Source organism: Daktulosphaira vitifoliae, unplaced genomic scaffold (assembly GCF_025091365.1).
Source record: "Daktulosphaira vitifoliae isolate Bord-2020 unplaced genomic scaffold, ASM2509136v1 Scaffold_3, whole genome shotgun sequence".
NCBI lineage: Eukaryota > Metazoa > Arthropoda > Insecta > Hemiptera > Phylloxeridae > Daktulosphaira > Daktulosphaira vitifoliae.
Window position 1 is genome coordinate 41166803 of NW_026099574.1, and position 20626 is coordinate 41187428.

Sequence of the window (20626 nt, forward strand, 5' to 3'; positions counted from 1 at the left end):
ATGGGCTGTTGCACGTCCCTTATAAACAGGACTATAAATTATATGCATTCATACATTTTGTGAATTTAAACCGAACACACTATTGTCAGTACAAATTTATTTTAATCGAAATGTGAAGATACAGAATTAGGCATGGAAAATTATAGAAATCAAGGATAGTTGATATGTTGAACCTACACTAGACAATATAATAAACAATGATACTTTTAGTAGCATACAGTGCATTAGAGAGCTAGACAGGATTAAGAATGAATTGTACACAACTGATACCCGGCAACTTGTTCGTCGAAGTAGCATTTATAATACAGATAACGCGCATAAACATACCACACATTATCAATAAATAGGAAGTATAAATGCTGTCGCAACATGTAGATGACTTGACCATAATACATTAAAATATAGAAAATACCCATAACAGTATAAATGTTATGACAAATAAATTAGTCATTTGTTTGTGTAGAATTGATATTAAATATAAATTATTAATTTTTCATTGATTATTGTAAGATGTATAATGCAAAGAATTTGTGCATATCACGACATAGTTCTATATTGTTAGTAAGTTAAAAATTAAATACTATGTTTTACAAAACTTTTACGTAGCTTCTTAATTAACTTTTGTTATTATTTATATCTAGTTATTATAATATTTAGCATGTGAAAACACTTAAGCATGAAGAAAAGCCTATTATATGGGGATGTGTTCTATGATTTGTTGCCCTCTCTACAAAATTTTTTGAGCTATTCGGATAAACGTAAATTTGATGATAAAGTCACAGTATCATTAATAAGAGAGTGATTTTTTTATCATAAACCACTCAATTATTTACAGAATAAAAATAATTCAAATTTTTTTTGGTTACCTCTAGTTACATATTATTCTTGAATTATTAGCTAGGTAATACTTTTTTAGTTATAAGCCGGAGGGCCCAACCGCAAATCGAGTGACAAATCACCGGCAAACGATTCCGTTCACACATGGGTCGTCAGACTAGGGAGGGAGAATGTTGCGGTCGCATCGCACTTCCGGTTTTATTGCAGCGCTTCCTCTTCACGAACGACAGGTTTTGTCATACGGGTCGCCGACGGACAGGTGAACCGATCACGCAGACGCTGGTCTTGATTAAAATGTCAACTTGCAAATTGGTCATAACTGTGTGATTATTTTTTTCCGGACGTAGATATATTATCTCTAGAATATTTAATTTATATGCAAGAATTATTATTATTATTATCAGCAATATATTCTTCAGAAATTGTCTTTACGTGTTATAATTATTTAATTAACTGGCTAACTGTCTATTACTACAATAAGAATAAAATTTTATTAATATATTTCCTGTGAAATTGGCTTATATGTTTCATATTTGGAATATGATACAGTAATAGATGAATGTGGTGAAGAAATCTATTAGATTTAGTATTCACACTTACATTTTCATTACTGTTATTATTATTTAAAACATTTATAAAATATTAAAATTAAAAAAAAATATTTTTTTAAGATATTTAAAAAATCACCTATATGTATTTAGAATAAAAATGTAACAGCTAAAACATCTAAAAGTAATAATTGAATACTATAATTAAAAAAATGTTCAAGCTATAGATATATAAGAAACTTAATAAAGCTAGTATTGATTCCCTGACTGAAGTGAAACTTCTGTACTACCACATTTTATAATTATAATACTTAAATTTATAAGATAACGCGTTAAATAAACAAAATAAGAAATCACGATTTTAAGTTTAAATTAATTTAAAAGTTCTAGGTTAGAGAATATGTAATATTATTATGTTAGCAGTAATGTTTTGTTTGCCAAATATTTATTATCAGAGAATAATATTCATGTCGTAAAGTGTCGCAAGAAATTCGGGTGGTACTCTCTGGCGTCTCAAGCCTATGAATAAAAAAAGCTCGTAGAACGGTAAAAACTGACGGATTGATTTATTTTTTTATGATGTCTCAAAAATGTCTTTGGGCGGATCCGTTGAAAGTTTAAAACCTTAAGTCGTAAAACGCTGGCGTCAGCGAGCGATTTTCTCGAAAACGGTCGAAATTTCAAAATGCTTGTGGACAACGCAAAAATTATCCAACCTTCTCTAATCATTTTCTCGGAGTCTCGTTTTCGTTATTTTAAAATTGAGTTTTTAAGTTCGAAGTTTTAATAAACACGTATATAATATACGTTGTTATATGTTACTTATATTTATTTTAGATATGATATCTAAAATAAATGAAACATACACGTATACTTTGAGTTACAACAACTGTGTTTATACCTAAGTTCCACAGCGTTTATACTATATTTACACAATGTTTAAACGGTATTTAAGCAAAATGTAAACGTGATATTATCGTTTAATTAACTAAAGTTAAACCAAACATTAGCGGTAAAAAACTTAGTTTTAACTAATGTCATACCAATTATAAACGAAAGTCGATTGTTTAATATACGCTAATTAAACGTAAAATGGCAGTGTTTTGTTTTCCGAAAATTAAAAATGAAATAAATATGATATCCACATATATTCTACACTAATGGGTGAGTACGTTTAAACTACTTACGATCGTCTACTGGGAAAGAATGAAAGTATATAAGACACATATTTTTTTATTTGATTTATCCATAGAAAGTAAAAGAATAAAAAAAATATGAAATCTAGAGTCTACAATAGCTAAATTGGTGACTGATATTAAGAAACTGACTGGAAACTTTTATCATCCGATAAACTAATTCTAAAAATAACTGAAACAACAAACGAAATAGAATAGATAATAATTTCAATACAATAGATTGAGCCTCAAAGTTAAGATTTTTGAATATCAAACCACATTTTGGTAGTTTAAATAATTTTTAATTTAACTAAGTGTACTTTTTAATTGATATATAATCTATTAATACTATATATTATATTATTAATTGATAATTTTATAGATTCAACTAATATTTTTTTAATCATGACATCGTGGGAGGGAATTATTTTAAATGTAATACGTGCTTATTACTAATAGTATTTAAAATACTGTTATCATATACATCATAATAAAATTAACGCAATAGTACACAAACATTTTCGGTTAAACGTTTTAGTTACTAGTTGTGACGTCATGTGTAACAGTGTACACAACGTCATCACCATTGCCGCTGCCACCGACAAGGCACATCCGCAACCGCCCACCACCCGAAAAAAACTTTTGGATGATTTCTATTGAGTTAATAAAAACATTTTCACCCTACAAGACAGAGTATATAGAGTATGAATTAAACAAAGGAGAACACTAGGTAAGTGAAATGAGGAAATCAGTGAAAATAAACCAGGGCGTGATAGGAGAGGTGGAAAGTTTTAAGTATTTAAGATCAGTTGTACACGGACGGTGATATTAACCAGGATGTAAGACACAGAATTAAGTGTGAGTGAGTGAAGCGTCTGGTATGTTATGTGATAAGAGAATTCCAATGAGGTTAAAAGGAAAGTTCTATGAGACTGTAGTGAGATAAGTGTATGGATCAAAGTGTTGAGTGGTTCACAATAAAGTAGACAATAAAGGCTGAGTTTAGCAGAGTTTAGAATGCTTAGATGAATGAGTGGAGTGACTAGAATAGATAAAATAAGGAACGAGCATATAAGATGGAGTATAGGTGTAGCGTCAATCGTGGATAAGATGAGAGAAAATAGACTTAGATGGTTTGGTCATGTTATGAGGAGAGAAGAATCGGAAGCTGTAAGAACAGTTATAGAAATGAATGTTGAAGGAAGAAGAGGTAGAGGAAGACCAAAATAGAGATGGAGGGATGCTATTGAATGCGATATGAGGTTTGCTGATGTGGGAGATCCAGTCAAGTGAAAGTTTAGGATAATCGTGGCCGACCCCAAGTTAGCGTTAAGGAAAAAGAAAAATAAAAAGTTAGTAACGTTTTTATTATCTCTATTTAATAATTACTATAGAAATCCATATATCTTATAAAGATAAGATTATAAGATCAATGTAGAAATGCAGTAAACAAAATTTTGAGGAGGAAAATATTGAAAATAAAAATGGTCGAATCAAAAGAAAAGTTTTACCTAAACTATTAAGGTATTATTTATAAGAGTAACCTAAATAAAATGTTTTGCACATAGATTTATAACAAATTTATATATTGATATATTTTAATTATACGCCAAGAAAGTGATACAATTTTTGATTGCCTTATTGTGGTATATATTGCAACTAGATTGAATTATCAAATTGCTACATAATAAATAATGAATTATATAATTTTTTACTTTGGTATCCATAGCATCATTTTCAAAAAAATATTTATTTAAAGATTATATTAACGTAATTATTTTAGTCATTAAATCACTTCTTCTATTAAAACGTTAATTGATCTTATTTCCGAAGAATAAAATTCTTTTTTTAAGTAAGTAATAGAGCTTTAATAATAATTATATTAAGTAGGACATTTGTTGTTTGTTTAATGCCAAACAATAAAAGTGAAAGATAAAATCTTTTCAGCGCTGATTTTTACTTTTGCTATTATTTTTTATTTAGAAATTACGTACTGGTTTACATATATTCTGTCCGCTGTTCATACTCATTCTGTGAGTAAATTAAAATGCTTGTAACTCAATAATTATTTGCCATAAAATTGTAATTGATTCATTAACATTTTCTGTAAGAATAGACCTACAAAATGACTATTTAACAATTAAAAAAAAAATTTTTATTAGTGATTTATAATAAAAAAAATGTTATAAACGTAGTCTGAAAGGACAACAACTATTTAAAATATTATGTGTATCAAATGTAATAAACATTGTCACTTAGATCTAAGACATCCTGTCATTCATTTATTCATATTTTTTACATTAAGTAAATAATAAGAATGGATATCTTAAACTAATTATTTAGATACAAATGTTTATGAATACTTTTAATTACTTCTCATTGTGTTATTATAAACAGTAAATTGCAGATATAACAAATCTGTACTCCAGAGGAAAACAGACATCAAATTCACTTTTTATGAAATTGATTTAGCTTTTTGTTCAATTTACACTCAATTTGGAGTTGTATAATACTATGTCTAGTTATTATAAGTAACGGAATTAAATTTATGTAATTTAGAATCATGCCCAACTTTTTATTAAGAGTAAAGTAACAAATTTATAATAAGTTACTATTTTGTGATATAATGTCCTTTTCTGGTGTAAAATTTTACTATAGGAGTACTAAGAAAAAAAATATTTTCGAATAGCAACCTTTTGAGTTTTTTGACCTCATAGACCTTTTTTAAGCTCATAATTGTTTTTTAGTATGATCAATCAAGTTCCGAAGAGAATAGTTTTGCAAATTCCTAACCCCCTTTTAGATCTTCTTGACTGATGCGTATTGATTTTATCATATTTAAAATTTCGATTTGGGAAAAATCTAAACGTCTATAGCAATAGATATGCACGATCGGTTAGATTCTAATTTATATATCATTGAGATAACAAATACTTAAACAACTTTATTCATAAAATTTAAGATTTAGTTATGATTCTTATATATTTTTGCAACTATCTAAAGGAACAGAAAGTCAGCGAATGTTTTGTAATATATACAATTTTTCAATGTTATCATGACCTATAAATGTCACCACATGATCATTGATAACTCGACAGTCTTGAATAAAAAGTAATTAGTTTCATTATCAACCCAAACAATGCTTTATTCAAGTGATAGTTACCGCTGTCAAATAGCTTTGCATTTGTAAATAACTATTTAGAGTGAACTATCCTAAATTTATATACTTCTTTTATTTATGAAAATTTATTAAACAAATAAAATCACATTCCAAAAATATCGCAATGATAAAATTTTATGGTAAGTAATTAATAAATTCTTAATATATATGTTACTAAGTCGGCAATATTTATTAATAAGAATATTTAGTATTAGAATAAATAATTGCATTTAATTTAAAATTCAAAATTAAAATTAAGATTTATTTAAAAAATAGTTCTTATTTAGAATTTTTATATGAAAGATTTTAATAAAATATTAATGAAACCGGGGGCAGGAAAGTGTAAACTATATGAAATGAGTATTATTAATTTTAACAATAATAAATATTTAAAATATATCTATCATTATTTAAGTAAAAATTTTAGGACTAATATTAAAATTAATTTATTTGAATAAAAATGTATTATTGTTAAAATTAATTTGATTTAAATATTATTATTATTAGTAGCCGTAGTAGTTATTATGTTTACTCAAGTAATAATATTCAAAAATTATTCGAATAATATCTTGATGAAAAGTTTCTCAATACTGCAATTCAAATTAAAAAAATTGATATCTGCGTTTATTGTTAAGAACATAAACAATTGTTATAATTATAAAATGCAAGCGGTAAATCTACCTCAATATAATTGAAGTTATAATTGATTTGATAATTTTGTTATAAAATTATTAAAAAATATGACTAATGCATTTTTTGTTGGTCTAGATAGTATTAAATCTAAAATTTTAATTTTTATTACCAAAACTAATATTAAAACAATTTTTGAATATGATAAAAATCTTAAAATCCACGATGTAAAACTTTAACCAAAATAACTTTTAATGGAACTAAATAAGTCCCATTAAAAGTTACTTTAAATTAAAATATTGAATTATTTATTAAAATAAATAATTCTCAACTAGACAGTGCCTGATGTGCACTGTCACGGATTCGATACTCTGTCACAAGTGAGTCTGTTTGCTGAGCAAGAGATAAATTCAGTAATTGGAGTCGCCAACTTTCTCTTGACAACAGACTAACCAACTATCCTAGAATATGAATTCTTAAGAAATTTCCACTTTGGTGGAGACCGAAATGCAATGGAAAGTAATAGCCGCAAAGGTTTGCAAAAAGAAAAAAAACTTTGAAAATAAACTTCTTAGTGTATTATTTGTCAATATTAGTTTAAATATTTTTAAAATTTGTTTAACTAAATAAATGGATTGAAATATTAACATTTTATAGTTATTTTGGTCTTTTATCAAAATCTTGAATATTGTAAACCGTAATTGAATTTATTAAAACGTTTGCACATGTTTTATCTCATATAATATTCTAATTATTTGTATAATACGCCATCTAATACAGAAATTAGAAGAAAACTTAAGATATACCCTTTAATAACTTTTTTATTATTTCGATAGTAATAATTTCGTTAGACCTAAAAGACAAATGAGTTTGTGTCATTATCAGAAAACATTACCATACCTCAATGTTTTTTTACGACAATACTGCTCTATATTTTATAGTAATAAATTCAAAAATTGAATTAAATTTAACATGAAAATTTATTCAGGAAATATTAATTTGTGTATCCAATCCATCATAATTTTCAAAAACGCCAAATTTTATCATTTTTATAAATGTTTTTCATAAAATTAACTCGCGTTTTGCCTTCATTTATTTAATTTTTGCTCTCATTTTTTAATATATAACGTAAAATAAGTTAGAGTATATGTTTTCCTTTCACAGAAATTAATATTAGTTTACAAATATTTCCATTAGAAAATTGACTATATTTAATTTCTTAAGTTATTACAATATTCGTATTTAAATATGATAATGATAACATTTAACATTTAAGTATAAAATTATAATTAATTGAGTAAAATTCATGGATATAATCTTAGTCATATATCATTTATAAATTAATAAAAGCAAGTATAAAAAATATGTCATTTATAAATTTGTATACGTACACAATATTTAGTAAGATTCAAAAAACGTTTTGCTCAATTAAATAAGTTACTTTATTCTTAATCCACACTAAAAATAATTTTTTAAAGTAATCAAAAAAATAAAAGTAAAGTAATTACTAATGAATATCTAACTTGAATCTTTGTTGTTCATGCATAATATTACTTATTTTTATCTATTCGGTAGCATTATTGGAAACCCGTAAAAAACGAATAGGGAGATAAGAACCCATGACATTTCTAACAATAGTTATTAAGTGCTAAATACCAATTAGACTATGAGGGTCCCTAATTATGGGCAGTCAAATTAACGTAATTTATGGGTTAGTTATCAGAAATTGAGAAATCGAACTCATTATACTCTATATTTTGCCGAGGGGACAGAAATTTTAACCTTTCTTATGTATATTTCTTTTAAAAATACATTTATAAGAATATGATTTATATTATCATTATACTATACATTAGAAAATTTTGCTAGTTCGATTAAGTCTTTTGTATCTAGTACAAAAAATTCAAACACCATCCGTTCATTGAAATTATAATATTATTGATGATTTTCCTTTTAATATATGTCTAAAGAAATTTTGAACGACATATTTAAAAGTTGATTTTTTTAATTTTTTATATTTTTAAATATTAATTTTTAATGTATAAACAATAATTAGGTTGCATTCCGAATGACCTTTTTCCTTTGTTTATCAAAATTAATATACTTTAACCAACGGCTTTCTTATACACGGCTTGAATTCTTATCATTGATTTATAAAATTAAGGTGCTGACATTAAAGTTTCCAAATTTTATTTTAGCTTCGATGTGAAGCTAAGAATATGATCATTTTATAATGATGTATTTATATATTTTTTTGTCTCTCATTATTTTGCCCAGCTTTCAATGAACAAATTCTATGCAATGATACCTTCAAAAAAAACCCAAATTACATCTGGTTGAATACTACTCATAAATTGAATAAATTTCCTCTGTTTCCCTTAAATAGGGGAAATCTCTTAAAAAGTTATGATTTTTTAAATAGCTAAATTCCACAATTTTTAAACTTTTTTTTACTAACATTGCCATAACTTTTCAAAATCAAAACAATTTTTTTTGTTTTTATATATACCTCAAATATTTTCAATATTTGTATACATCCCATTGAGGAGGATGGCAACTTTTACATGAAAAGTTAACATTTTCAACTTAACTTTTGAAAGTGTTCCAGAAATACTCCAAGCTTCAAACATATGTTAAATTAAAGCTTAGTTTCCATACTATTAGTTAAGAAAAAAATTGTTCCGACAACTTATCTTCTATGAGCAAATGGATGCCGTTATAAAAAAACATGCAATTTTTGTGTTAAAATATTAATTTAATATTTTCAACATAAAATTGATATAATACATTTATGCATGTATTGTCCTTAAGAACCATTAAACTAGTATTTAGGATATAATTAAGGAAATAGGAGTTAATGTTGCTTTTGAAATAATCCCACAATTCCTTCAAAAAATTAAACACTATCTACAGACATGTATCGAAGCGTTATTTATGATAGTGATTTTAAACACTGTCAGATATAATTTATATTTTATCAACACATGTTACGTCTTCACTACGTTTTCAGTTTATTTTATAGTACTTTTAATACAATGAGGTTTGTTACTGCGTGTTTTAAACAACATTTTAAACGTGTTAAAAAAATTAATAACATTAGTCTTATGTGACATTTTCAACGTTTTAAACTGTTTACTTATGTTTTAAACATAGTTACAAATATGTACGTAATCTAAACAAATAAAAAAATAAATTTCAAGAAAGATATTTTGTTTTGCGAATTTATTGATGGCCATAATATAATCACTTACGGAATCAGTAAATAAATTTTGTCGATTAAATAATGATATATTTTACATTCAACCCAAATAATCTTTAATTGGAAAAAGATTATTTCTTTATCAAACGCTTACTTTTAAATTCGTTTAATTTTTAGTATTAACTATTATAATATTACTTTATAAATAATAAAATAATAATTGATAAATAAGCATTAAAAATGGTACACTTTGAATAAATATTAATTTAATTATTGTTGAAGAAACGCTTATAATAAAACTTATGTATTCTGAAAAAGACAAATAATTCTACAATCATTCACTTAAATTGCTTATACTTTTTTTACGAGTAAAAATGATTTGTGAACTTTTACTAGTATTAATATATACTTAATTATTTGGTACCAATCAAAAAATCTTATCAAACAAGACTGAACTTTAACACAATCATTATTTATTACAATTGACAAGTAAAACTTCAGGTCATTTGTAAACAGTAGGGATTATCAGTGTTAAAAACAGAGATATATCCCAATTCATAAATAACATGAATAGGAATGGACCCCATGGTGAACTCTTGATGGTACATTGAAGACTATAGACGTTCTTAGACTTATTTGGATGAGACCCTCAAATACTTCATAGATAGAAATACAATAAGTTGCAAAACGAATATTACTATTACCTAATTCATATATTCTGGTCTGAACCGTATAATTAGAAGAAAAATATTATCAAACACATTCATTATAACATTTAATTTATATAATATATAAATTTAATGCTTGAAACTTAGAAAATTAAAATTTTTTAATTACGATTATAATATTCTTTGAATAGGTCGAATCAGATTGGACAGGATCGGACCTAAATTTGTATACATATAATTTGCCGAATGGATATGAAAATGACAAAATAGTCGATAATTTTTCATGTCTAATTATTTATAATAGTTTTTTTGTGATTATACTGAAAAAATAATAGATGATATGTATGATAACACTTATACCAGAGTAAAAAGTGTAGGCTAAGTAACAGAAGATTTAAGGGATAAATTCGATTTTATGCCCTTACTTATTTTCTATAGTGACTAGAGAAATACAATAAGAGGTATCGTGGTGCACGTTGTTCACTGACGATATAGTGTTAATAGGAGAAAATGGGAAAGAAATTATTCAAAATCTAGAAGTCTGGAAATCGGTTATTGATTGAAAAGGATTAAGAATAAGTAAGATCAGATCATATAGAGTACGGGTTTGACAAAGGATAACATGAGGTGGGTAAAATGAGGAGATCGGTGAAAATAAGCGAGGATATCATAGGAGAGGTGGTAATTTGGTATTTAGAAATAGTTTTGCAAAAGAGCGGTGGTATTGACGAGGATGTAAGACACGGGATTAAATGTGGGCGATTAAAGTGCAGAGAAGCACCTATTGTGTTATGTGATAAGAAAATTCCGATGAGGCTCAAAACCTAGATGGTTTGGTCATGTTATGAAAAGAGAGGAATCGGAAGCTATAAGAACAGTTATAGAAGTTAATATTGAAGAAAGAAGAGGTAGAGGAGGACCAAAAAAGATATGGAGAGATGTTATTGAATGTGATACGAGGACGGCTGAAGTGAGTGTAGATTATATAGAATATAGTGTCTAGTGAAAGTTTAGGAAGGGTGGCCGACCCCAAGTAGTTGGGATAGAGATTAGGAAAAAGAAGGAAAAAGTGAATTTTTCAAGACTACTAATCTAAAAAAAATAAAAATACTTATAAACTACAATTAAAATGATAAATTAAAAACAAAATAATTAATGAAAATTGCCGATTTTTTTTTAAATACTAATATTAAAATATGAATTTTAAAAAAATGAAAAATACTTAATGATACTAAAAAACTATAAGAATATTTTACTAGAGAAAAAAATGAAACTCACTACAATACAACCATTATTTTCAGTGAAAAAAGGTATCAATGTTGAAAAAGTTTATTTTAGTAAATTCATGAAATTTGTTGTTGGATTTACCACACTGACAAAGATAAATCACCAATGTGTAAGAACGCGATGTATATAATATGTATCTGTCTATTTGTCGTTTACTATCTATCACCTATTCTACAAAACAAAATTACTCTACAGTTTTTAGTCTATACAAATTTTAACGAATTAAATGTTATATAAAATGATCCCAAACATTTCATTAGATTATTTTAGAAAAAAATGATTAAAAAATATGATTTTATTTTATAAACAAATTAGTACAAGCTTTCAACGGCCATACAACTACATCCAATAATTATAATCCTTATTAATGTGTATAGTTGTATGTATTTGTCTATGAATCTATCAATTGACAATAAAATCTTTATTTATTTTATAATCTCAAACAAATAATACTTATAAAAAGTTCAAATTATACAATTGGTAGGTACTTTATTTATTAAGGTTTTCAATTATCAATTACTTATAAAGTTTGTCATCTTAAACTACCCATTTTTATTCTCATGCGATACAACTTTGTTTATAAACAATATAAGTAACAAATTATAAACTTAACGCAGTTTCATTAATAAAAATGATTACTACGCATAATTAAACTATTTGTAAAAATTTAAATACATATTTGATATTATCGAGAAGTATTTGCATGCATATTGGTACTATTCTTAAAATATTCATGTATATTTCTGTAAACATAGTACACATTTTGGTATTGATATAAGTATGTAAATATATAAGGTTAAGTAAACACAAATACAAAATATATTTACTATGCATTACACATGCACTGTTCATCTGATGGTTATGTTACTAATATACTGTACATTTAAAAAAATGTAATAAAATCACGTAATATTATTGCAAACTCGATAATTAATTGTAAGATAAGAATCTTGAACTTTTTACATTTTATGCAATGATAGCTAAGTGGCATGTTTTACAACTACATTTGCAGTCAATTTGATTTTTTAGTATTTAAATTTTTTAATTTCTTTTTGTTTATTTTAAAAATTGACATTATTTTGATAAAAAATTTTATATACCTCTTACTCTTATAAAAAATATATTTAAAAAAATACTTAATATTTTACATTATAACAAGTCTGATGAAAGAATAATGCAACACGTGCACTTCCATAGTTATTCTATGCTTAAAGGGCGTTTGACTATTGCCATTATCTCAAAACACCAGTTAAATATACTATGTTTAGGATAAAATGTTAAAAAAAATAGGTCGAGGTATAATAGAATCAAATCATAGATATGTAAAATAGATAATTATAAAATATTTAAGTTATAATAATATAGTTGTAGTAATATTTGCCAACATTTATTAATATGTTTCAAATAAAATCTAATGATTACAATAACAATATGACGTGGTAAAGATAATTTTCGTTTTAAAAAATATTATCACTATGACTAATGTTACGGTTTATTTGCGAATAAGTTAAACACAGACTTTATAGGTATAAATTTATCTAAATAAATACAAGTAGTCATCACTACAAAGATTTTAAATCAAATATAATTCAAATCGGTACTTATTAAAATATTTCTAAATTAATAAATGATTAAAATGTTTTTCTTGTTGCCCTATAAAACATATACAGAGTGATTCTTTTAACGCTAACCACTCAACTTTTCTTAAAATAATAACTTTTTAGTAAATTTTGTTTTTACTTTTGTAAGCCACATATGTATTTCAATTTATTTGATGTAAAATATTTTTTATATTCATTCCTTATGCCTATAAATGTGTCAACTTCAAATTTTTAAATGATAACATACACAATTAACCAGCTTATTTCATTTATAATAAATTAATTAAGAAAACGAATATTCGAAAACAACTTTTGAACTAGCATTTGATATTTTATTAACATTTTTATATCTTGATGAGAAGAGTATTGAGGCAGGGAAATGACTTGTAATAAAAATAACAGCACCTGCGCCTCATCCCCAGTGAGTATTTCAATAACATTGAAATACTGATCCAAAAGTTATTATCGACCTGTCATTTTCTTAATTGCATCACTTTCTATTTTATAATTTAAGTAAATATGTATGATTACATTTAAAAAAATTAAGTTGACACCCCTAAAACACATAAGGAATGAACATAAAAAAGTTTTATAATAAATAAATGAAGATATATATGAAACTAACAAAGCCAAATAAGTTATTATTTTAAGAAAAATCTAGTGGTTAGCGTTAAAAGAATTACCTTGTATAAAAGTAACTGGCGAGGTATGGATTATGTTATTTTTATCATCACTCACCTCCACCTCCAGTGATAACTTTAATTTATTAATAACTTTGAAATACTGGTCAAAAATTTTTATCGACCAGTTTTCATAATTACATCACTTTCTTTTTATAAACTAGTTAGATATATATGTTGTTATTAAAGAATTAATTTTATATCTCTATAAGACATATGGAATGAACATAAAGTAAAGCTAGTCTATTTATTTTATCTCTATACATATATAAACCACACTACTTCTCCTGTCATAGTATAAAAGTACTAAAGTTTTAAATATTGGTTCAAAAGTTGTTACTTAATTAAGCATAGATATTTCCATTTACAAAATTTAAGTTTATACTACTTTAAAGGGATGAGAGATTTTTTTTTTGAAAATTATAAAACATCGGATACTATTAATTTTAAAATAGAAATAATTATAATTTGATTTATATTTTTAAAGACTTTGTGTGAGGCATAATTAATCAATCACCACATAAATCAAAAAGAAAATATGTTGTATATATTACCAGGATAATATTAGGAGCGATGTAAGCTACCTTAAGTTTTGCACAGTTATTTCATTTTATACTTTTTGTACTCCTATGTTCTTTATAAGCTCTATGCAAACAATACGATAATATTTGTCGATTGTAATTAATTGGTTAAATTAGATTATTTAATAGTATAGATTAAATGAACATGTAATCCTGAAGATATTAACATTTATGGTGGACGAACCAATTTAAATGTTCCATCAGTATTGTTTTGTAAAATGATATTTTATTCCAAACCATAATCAATGGTACATTAATAAAACAAATTATAGTTTGAAAATTTACTATAATTGAATAATATTGCCCACATAGCAATTTCGATTTATTAAAATTGTCAAAATATTCTTGCAAAATTCTTTTCAATTTATTTTAAAATAAATATACAGACAATATCTAATAAATATAATAAAAAAAAATCTATTTGAAATATTTCCACATTATGCTCACGAAATAAATTTTTCTTTATGTGTATTTAGAGAATATATTAATTAGAATAAACATAGAAAATTACACTAAAAATATTTTTACAATGCGCTTTAAATATCTTTTTTAATATTTGATTATATATATTATGAAAATATATTAATGAGAATAAGTATAAAATATTTAACTAGAAATACAATAATAATATACATCTTTTTGGTCAACCAAAGTTACTTAAGGGAGTCGAGCTACTTCCTTGCCTCCCTATAGTCATACAATTGTATGTTGTTAGTATCTAGTTATATAATATTTATGTATTATATATACTTAGTTTTAGATCCAAAATAAGAAATCGACCGTTTTCTTTAACTAGTATTAGTTTTAATTGACCTATCGCATGCTTATCCAATTAAAAGTTTTTGAGTTTTATCAGCGCCATTGTATCTAATTATTGTCCTATAAAAAAAACCTAATAAAGTTTTTTATTATTATTAGAATACTATAATATATAATTATATCAATAATACAAGTAAAAACAAATTTTGAGTTGGGGCTTTTAATACTAAATTCTTATAACATGTAGATCACATATGTTTGAATAAAATTTTACTTGAGTAATAATTAAATAACGGATTTAAGCAAAATTTGTTTTTTTAGATTGTTTGTTTAAAAAATAATAATAATATTTAAACTTCGATACCAACTTGAAAAAGTATTAATTATACTATAATGTGACTTTAGTTTCGATACAAAGCTGAGAAGGTATTGGTTTTACTATGATGTGTTTTTTTTTTTGTGTCTGTTACCACTTTTTCTCATCTCTCACAATCCGATTTCTTTCAACTATACGTCAAAAGATCACAAATCGTATCTTGTAAAAACATTATCCTCGAAAATTGAAAAATTTCCCTCGTTCCCCGTTAATGGGGGAAACATCCAGAAAATCAATATAATTTTTTTTATAGATGCATAATGTCTACCTATCATTTGGTATATTGTTTTTTAAAAGTTTGACCCTTTACCTGCCCACAGGGGAGATTCAAAATTTACTTTTTTAACTTAACTTTTGAAAGTGTTCCGAAAATACTGACACTTTTATATATATCTTAAATTAAAGATAATGTAATATACTTTATCATGGAAAAAAAAATTTCGGACTTTATTTTGTCTTCACGTTGACAATGGCTACCGAATGCTATTTTTGTGTGTTAAATGTGTTTGTGTGTGTAAATTCTCGATTTTATTTTTTACATTTTTAACTTTATAATGCTATAACTTTTTGAAAAATGTACGGATTAACACAATCTTTTTATGAGAAATAATATTTATATCTCTCTTTTATTCGACATACTTTATCTTAATCAGAATATAAATAAGGAAATAGCAGATAATGTAGCTTTTGTAATAATCCACCAATTTTTTTAAATTAAACACTATCTAAAGATATGCATCGAAGCGTTTTTTATGATAGTGATTTTAATTACTGTCAGTGTCATTATAATTGACCCAACTATGCCACGTCACCACTGTGCTGCGACCCCCCTGTGCTTGGTATTTTTATTTTTTGACAGTTGATGATAAATTAATTGATAATAGAATATTTTTTTTTTTGTGTGTCTGTTACCACTTTTTCTCAGCTTTCACTGGACCGATATCTTTTAACCATACGGTAAAAAATCACAAATCCTATCTAGTTGAAGACATTGCTCTGAAAAATTAAAAAATATTTCCTTCACTCCCTGTAGATAGAGGAAATCGTCCAAAAAATTACAATTTTTAAAATTTTTTTTTTCTTAAAACATATAACTTTTTCAACAATTATAAAATCAAAATTATTATTTTTTATATACTTTAGATAATTTTATTTCATTCGATAAAAATTGTTTGAATTTATCCCTTTACCTGTCTTTAAGGGCGAATTCAAAATAGCAATTTTTCACAAAAGTCAACATTTTAAATTTAACTTTTGAAAATATTCCGAAATACTGCGTCCTCAAAACGTATGTTAAATTACGAACTATAAATTAAAAAAAATTTTCCCGACGACATATCTTTTATGTGCAAATGGCTACCGCAGTTAAAAACATACTATTTTGGTGATAAAACTTTTAATTTTCAACTTTAAATTGCTATAACTTTTCGAGAATAGTATATATCAACATAAATTTTGATTTCTAAATATTTTATGTATACTCCTTTTATCCGACATATATTTTTTTTAAATGAGATAATATCCCCTTATACAGGGGGCGTTCAAACTTTGAATAATACGTATAAAATAGAGAACTTTTTCAACCTCTTCTTCCTCACCTTAATCCCAACTACTTGGGGTTGGCCACCCTTATCCCAAACTTCCACTTGACACGATCTCCTAAATCATCTACGGTCACATCAACTGTCCTCATATCGCATTCAATAGCATCCCTCCATCTCTATTTTGGTCTTCCTCTACCTCTTCTTCCTTCAACATTCATTTCTATAACTGTTCTTACAGCTTCCGATTCTTCTCTCCTCATAACATGACCAAACCATCTAAGTCTATTTTCTCTCATCTTATCCACGATTGACGCTACACCTATACTCCCTCTTATATGCTCGTTCCTTATTTTATCATTTCTAGTCACTCCATTCATCCATTTAAGCATTCTCATCTCTGCTACATTCATTCTCTGCTTTACTTTCTTATCAATCGCCCAATACTCTGAAGCATACATCATAGCTGGATTCACTACACTCTTGTAGAATTTACCTTTCAGCCTCATTGGAATTCTTTTATCGCATAAGACACCAGACGCTTCTCTCCACTTCAACCACCCGCACTTAATTCTGTGTCTTACATCCTCGTCAATACCACCACTATTTTGCACAACTGACCCTAAATACATAAAACTCTCCACCTCTCTAATCACGTCCTTGCCTATTGTCACTGACCTCTTCATTTCACCTACCTCGTGTTCTCCTTTGTCAAACTCGTACTCTATATACTCTATCTTACAGAACTTTTTCAACCTATTTTTTTTAAATGTTCCGGAAATACTGCATTTTTAAGCATATGTTAAATTAAAGCTTATATACCAACTATAAGTTGAAAAAAAAAATTTGCTTCGACAACCTATCTTCTATATGCAAATAACAGTCGAAGTTGAACAAATTTATTACATTTTTAATAAATAAATTTAACTGTATTAAATATTTATTCTTATATTACACTTATTTATCATAGAACTAAAATTAGGATATAAATAAATAATTAGGAGTTAATTTTGCTTTTGGAATAATCCAATAATTTCTTTAAATTAAATACTATCTACAGATTTGCATCGAAGCGTTTCTTATATAAGTGATTTTAATTACTCTCAGTTATCATCTATACTTTTTTTTTTTAACTACGAACATACAAATTATTTCAATTATTATTTGGTAACCAATAATACATAATTAATTCAAAATAAATATATTCTATAAAAAATTCATTCTATTACCATAATTTTATGAAATTCTTTAAATCATTCCCTAAATAAAAAAATTTTTTATATAATTTTGTTATGACAACAAATTGTAAAGTTCACTACAAAATAATTGCTTTCAATTCTATTGCTTTCAATATCATCAATTTATCAAAGAAATTAATGAGATCATTAAACTTAGGGGGGTGGTGTCAATGGTGCTATTTTTTCCATCAAATTTTTTTTACTGTGCATCTCTATTTGAAAAAATAATCATTTAAGCAGAAAAAAGGTTTAATATATTTATAATAAATAACTATAATAATAACTAATAACTTTTAATAGAAGATAATCATAGCGAGTGTTTTAATATTAATAAATGCTGTTATTTGTCACAAAAAAAGTTGTAAACTAATTTTACAAGTAATTTAAAATAATTATTTCAAATTTTATTGGAAATTGCCGTACAAAACGTTGGCGCATTCAAAATTAAATTGAATCAAACGAGCTCAATGAAATGTACAACAATATGCGAATATCTGTTCTAATACTATAACACAGTGGTTCTTAACCTTTTTAGAATCACGGAACACTTATAATTGTATAAGAATTTTGCGGAGCACTAGGTCGTAAAATAATACAATACTTACATTTTTTTAAATAAAATTACTTATATAATGATACTCGTATTTAGTCAATGAAATTTATATTTAATAAAATTGGTAAATGATACAAAATAAGTACAATTTTTAAAAAAAATTTTAGATTATTTAATGTGTTATTTGGGCCTGATGATTGTTGCATATATTTTGAATATTTGGTCTTATATATGAAAGTGCTACTTTCATTTGCTCTTCTATATTTGTTAGCTTTTCACGTTTTTTTGTCTTAATATTTGTTAATGTTGAAAATCCATGATCGCATAAGTATGATGTTGAAAATTGTAATAAAATTCTAATCGCTATACAAATATATTGTATCGCATACGATCGGAATCATACTAATTGTGTACTAAGTATTTCTTTTACATTTCTACTATCATTTCTACTATTTCTACAATATTTCTACAATCTATTTATAATCTATTTCTGTTATCGTCGTATGGATACAACATTACACGAACACGCGAAAGTAAAATTTTTGTATATTATTTAACAATAATTTACGGTTTTACCCAAAAGTACTTATATAATTCATTGTGTTGTAATAAGTACAATTATTAAAAACGATGAAACTGAAAATTAAATTGTCCCAGTCATTTTAATTAACAATAATTTTGAAATTTTGACGGAACACTTTAGCCAAGTTAACGGAACACCAGTTAAGAACCACTGCTATAACACCTAGTCAAATATATTTATTAATTCCATCATCTGGTACTTAAGATTTAATGTATAAAAAGTTTAAATTTTATATATTTCAAACTATATTTATTTATATATTTATTAATTATTTGAATATTGATTTCGATTTTTGCTATCCGTCATTAATATTTAAGTTAAAATATATGAAAACTTCCCTAATATCTACATATTAAACTGTTTCATTTGTGGAAGTAGAAAATAATAACAATACAAAAGTCAAAGATTTTTTTTACAAAAGTAGCAATTTTCATTTAATTTTCGTTATATAGATAACAATTGTTTGGCACAATATAGTTTTTTAGTTTCGATGCGAAGCTGAAAAGGTATTAATTTTACTATGATGTGTTCTTTTTTTTGTCTGTCTGAAAAAAGTTCCCCGTAAATGGGGGAAATATCCAAAAAATTTAAAAATCGCTAATTTTTTTAATTTTTTTACTTAAACCTGCCATAACTTTTTCAAAAATTACCAAATCAATATAATTTTTGTTTATAGATGCATGATTTCTTTACCTATCATTTGGTATATTTTTTTATAAATTTAACCCCTTACCTGCCCATAGGGGGGATTTAAAATGACAAATTTTTAACTTAATTTCTGAAAGTCTTCCAAAAATACTGACACTTTTATATATACCTTAAATTAAAGCATATGTAATATACATTATTATGAAAAAAAAAATTTTGGACTTTATTTTGTCTTCACGGTAAAAAATCGTATGCTATTTTTATGATAAAATTCTCGATTTTATATTTTAAAATTTTAACTTTAAAATGTTATAACTTTTTGAAAAATGTATGGATCAATACAACTTTTTCATGAGAAAAAAATCGGACCATTTCCCTTAATAGAGGGAGGTTCAAAACTTAAAAATGCATATTGAAAGTAGATTTTTTTCATAATAATTTTTTTAAGAGTTCTGGAAAGTCTGACACTTTTATATATATCTTAAATTAAAGCTAATGTAATATACTTTATTATGAAAAATAAAAATTTCGAATTTTATTCTATTTTCATGGTGAAAACAGA

At 25.5% G+C, this 20626-nt stretch overlaps 1 protein-coding gene across 3 annotated transcripts in view; it reads left to right on the forward strand.

The window, feature by feature from the left end:
- Positions 1 to 2384: 2384 nt before the first annotated feature.
- The window catches only part of LOC126902260 (pancreatic triacylglycerol lipase-like), a 36016-nt gene continuing 17774 nt past the window's right edge, over positions 2385 to 20626 (forward strand). The window contains exon 1 of one of the 3 annotated variants that reach the window (XM_050679343.1): positions 2385 to 2549. In XM_050679343.1, the coding sequence (XP_050535300.1) occupies positions 2546 to 2549 (4 nt within the window). In that variant the 5' untranslated portion in view covers positions 2385 to 2545. Of the gene's footprint in view, positions 2550 to 5645; positions 5861 to 20626 lie in introns of those variants that run through there. The other 2 variants (XM_050679345.1, XM_050679342.1) reach the window with 2 other exon arrangements.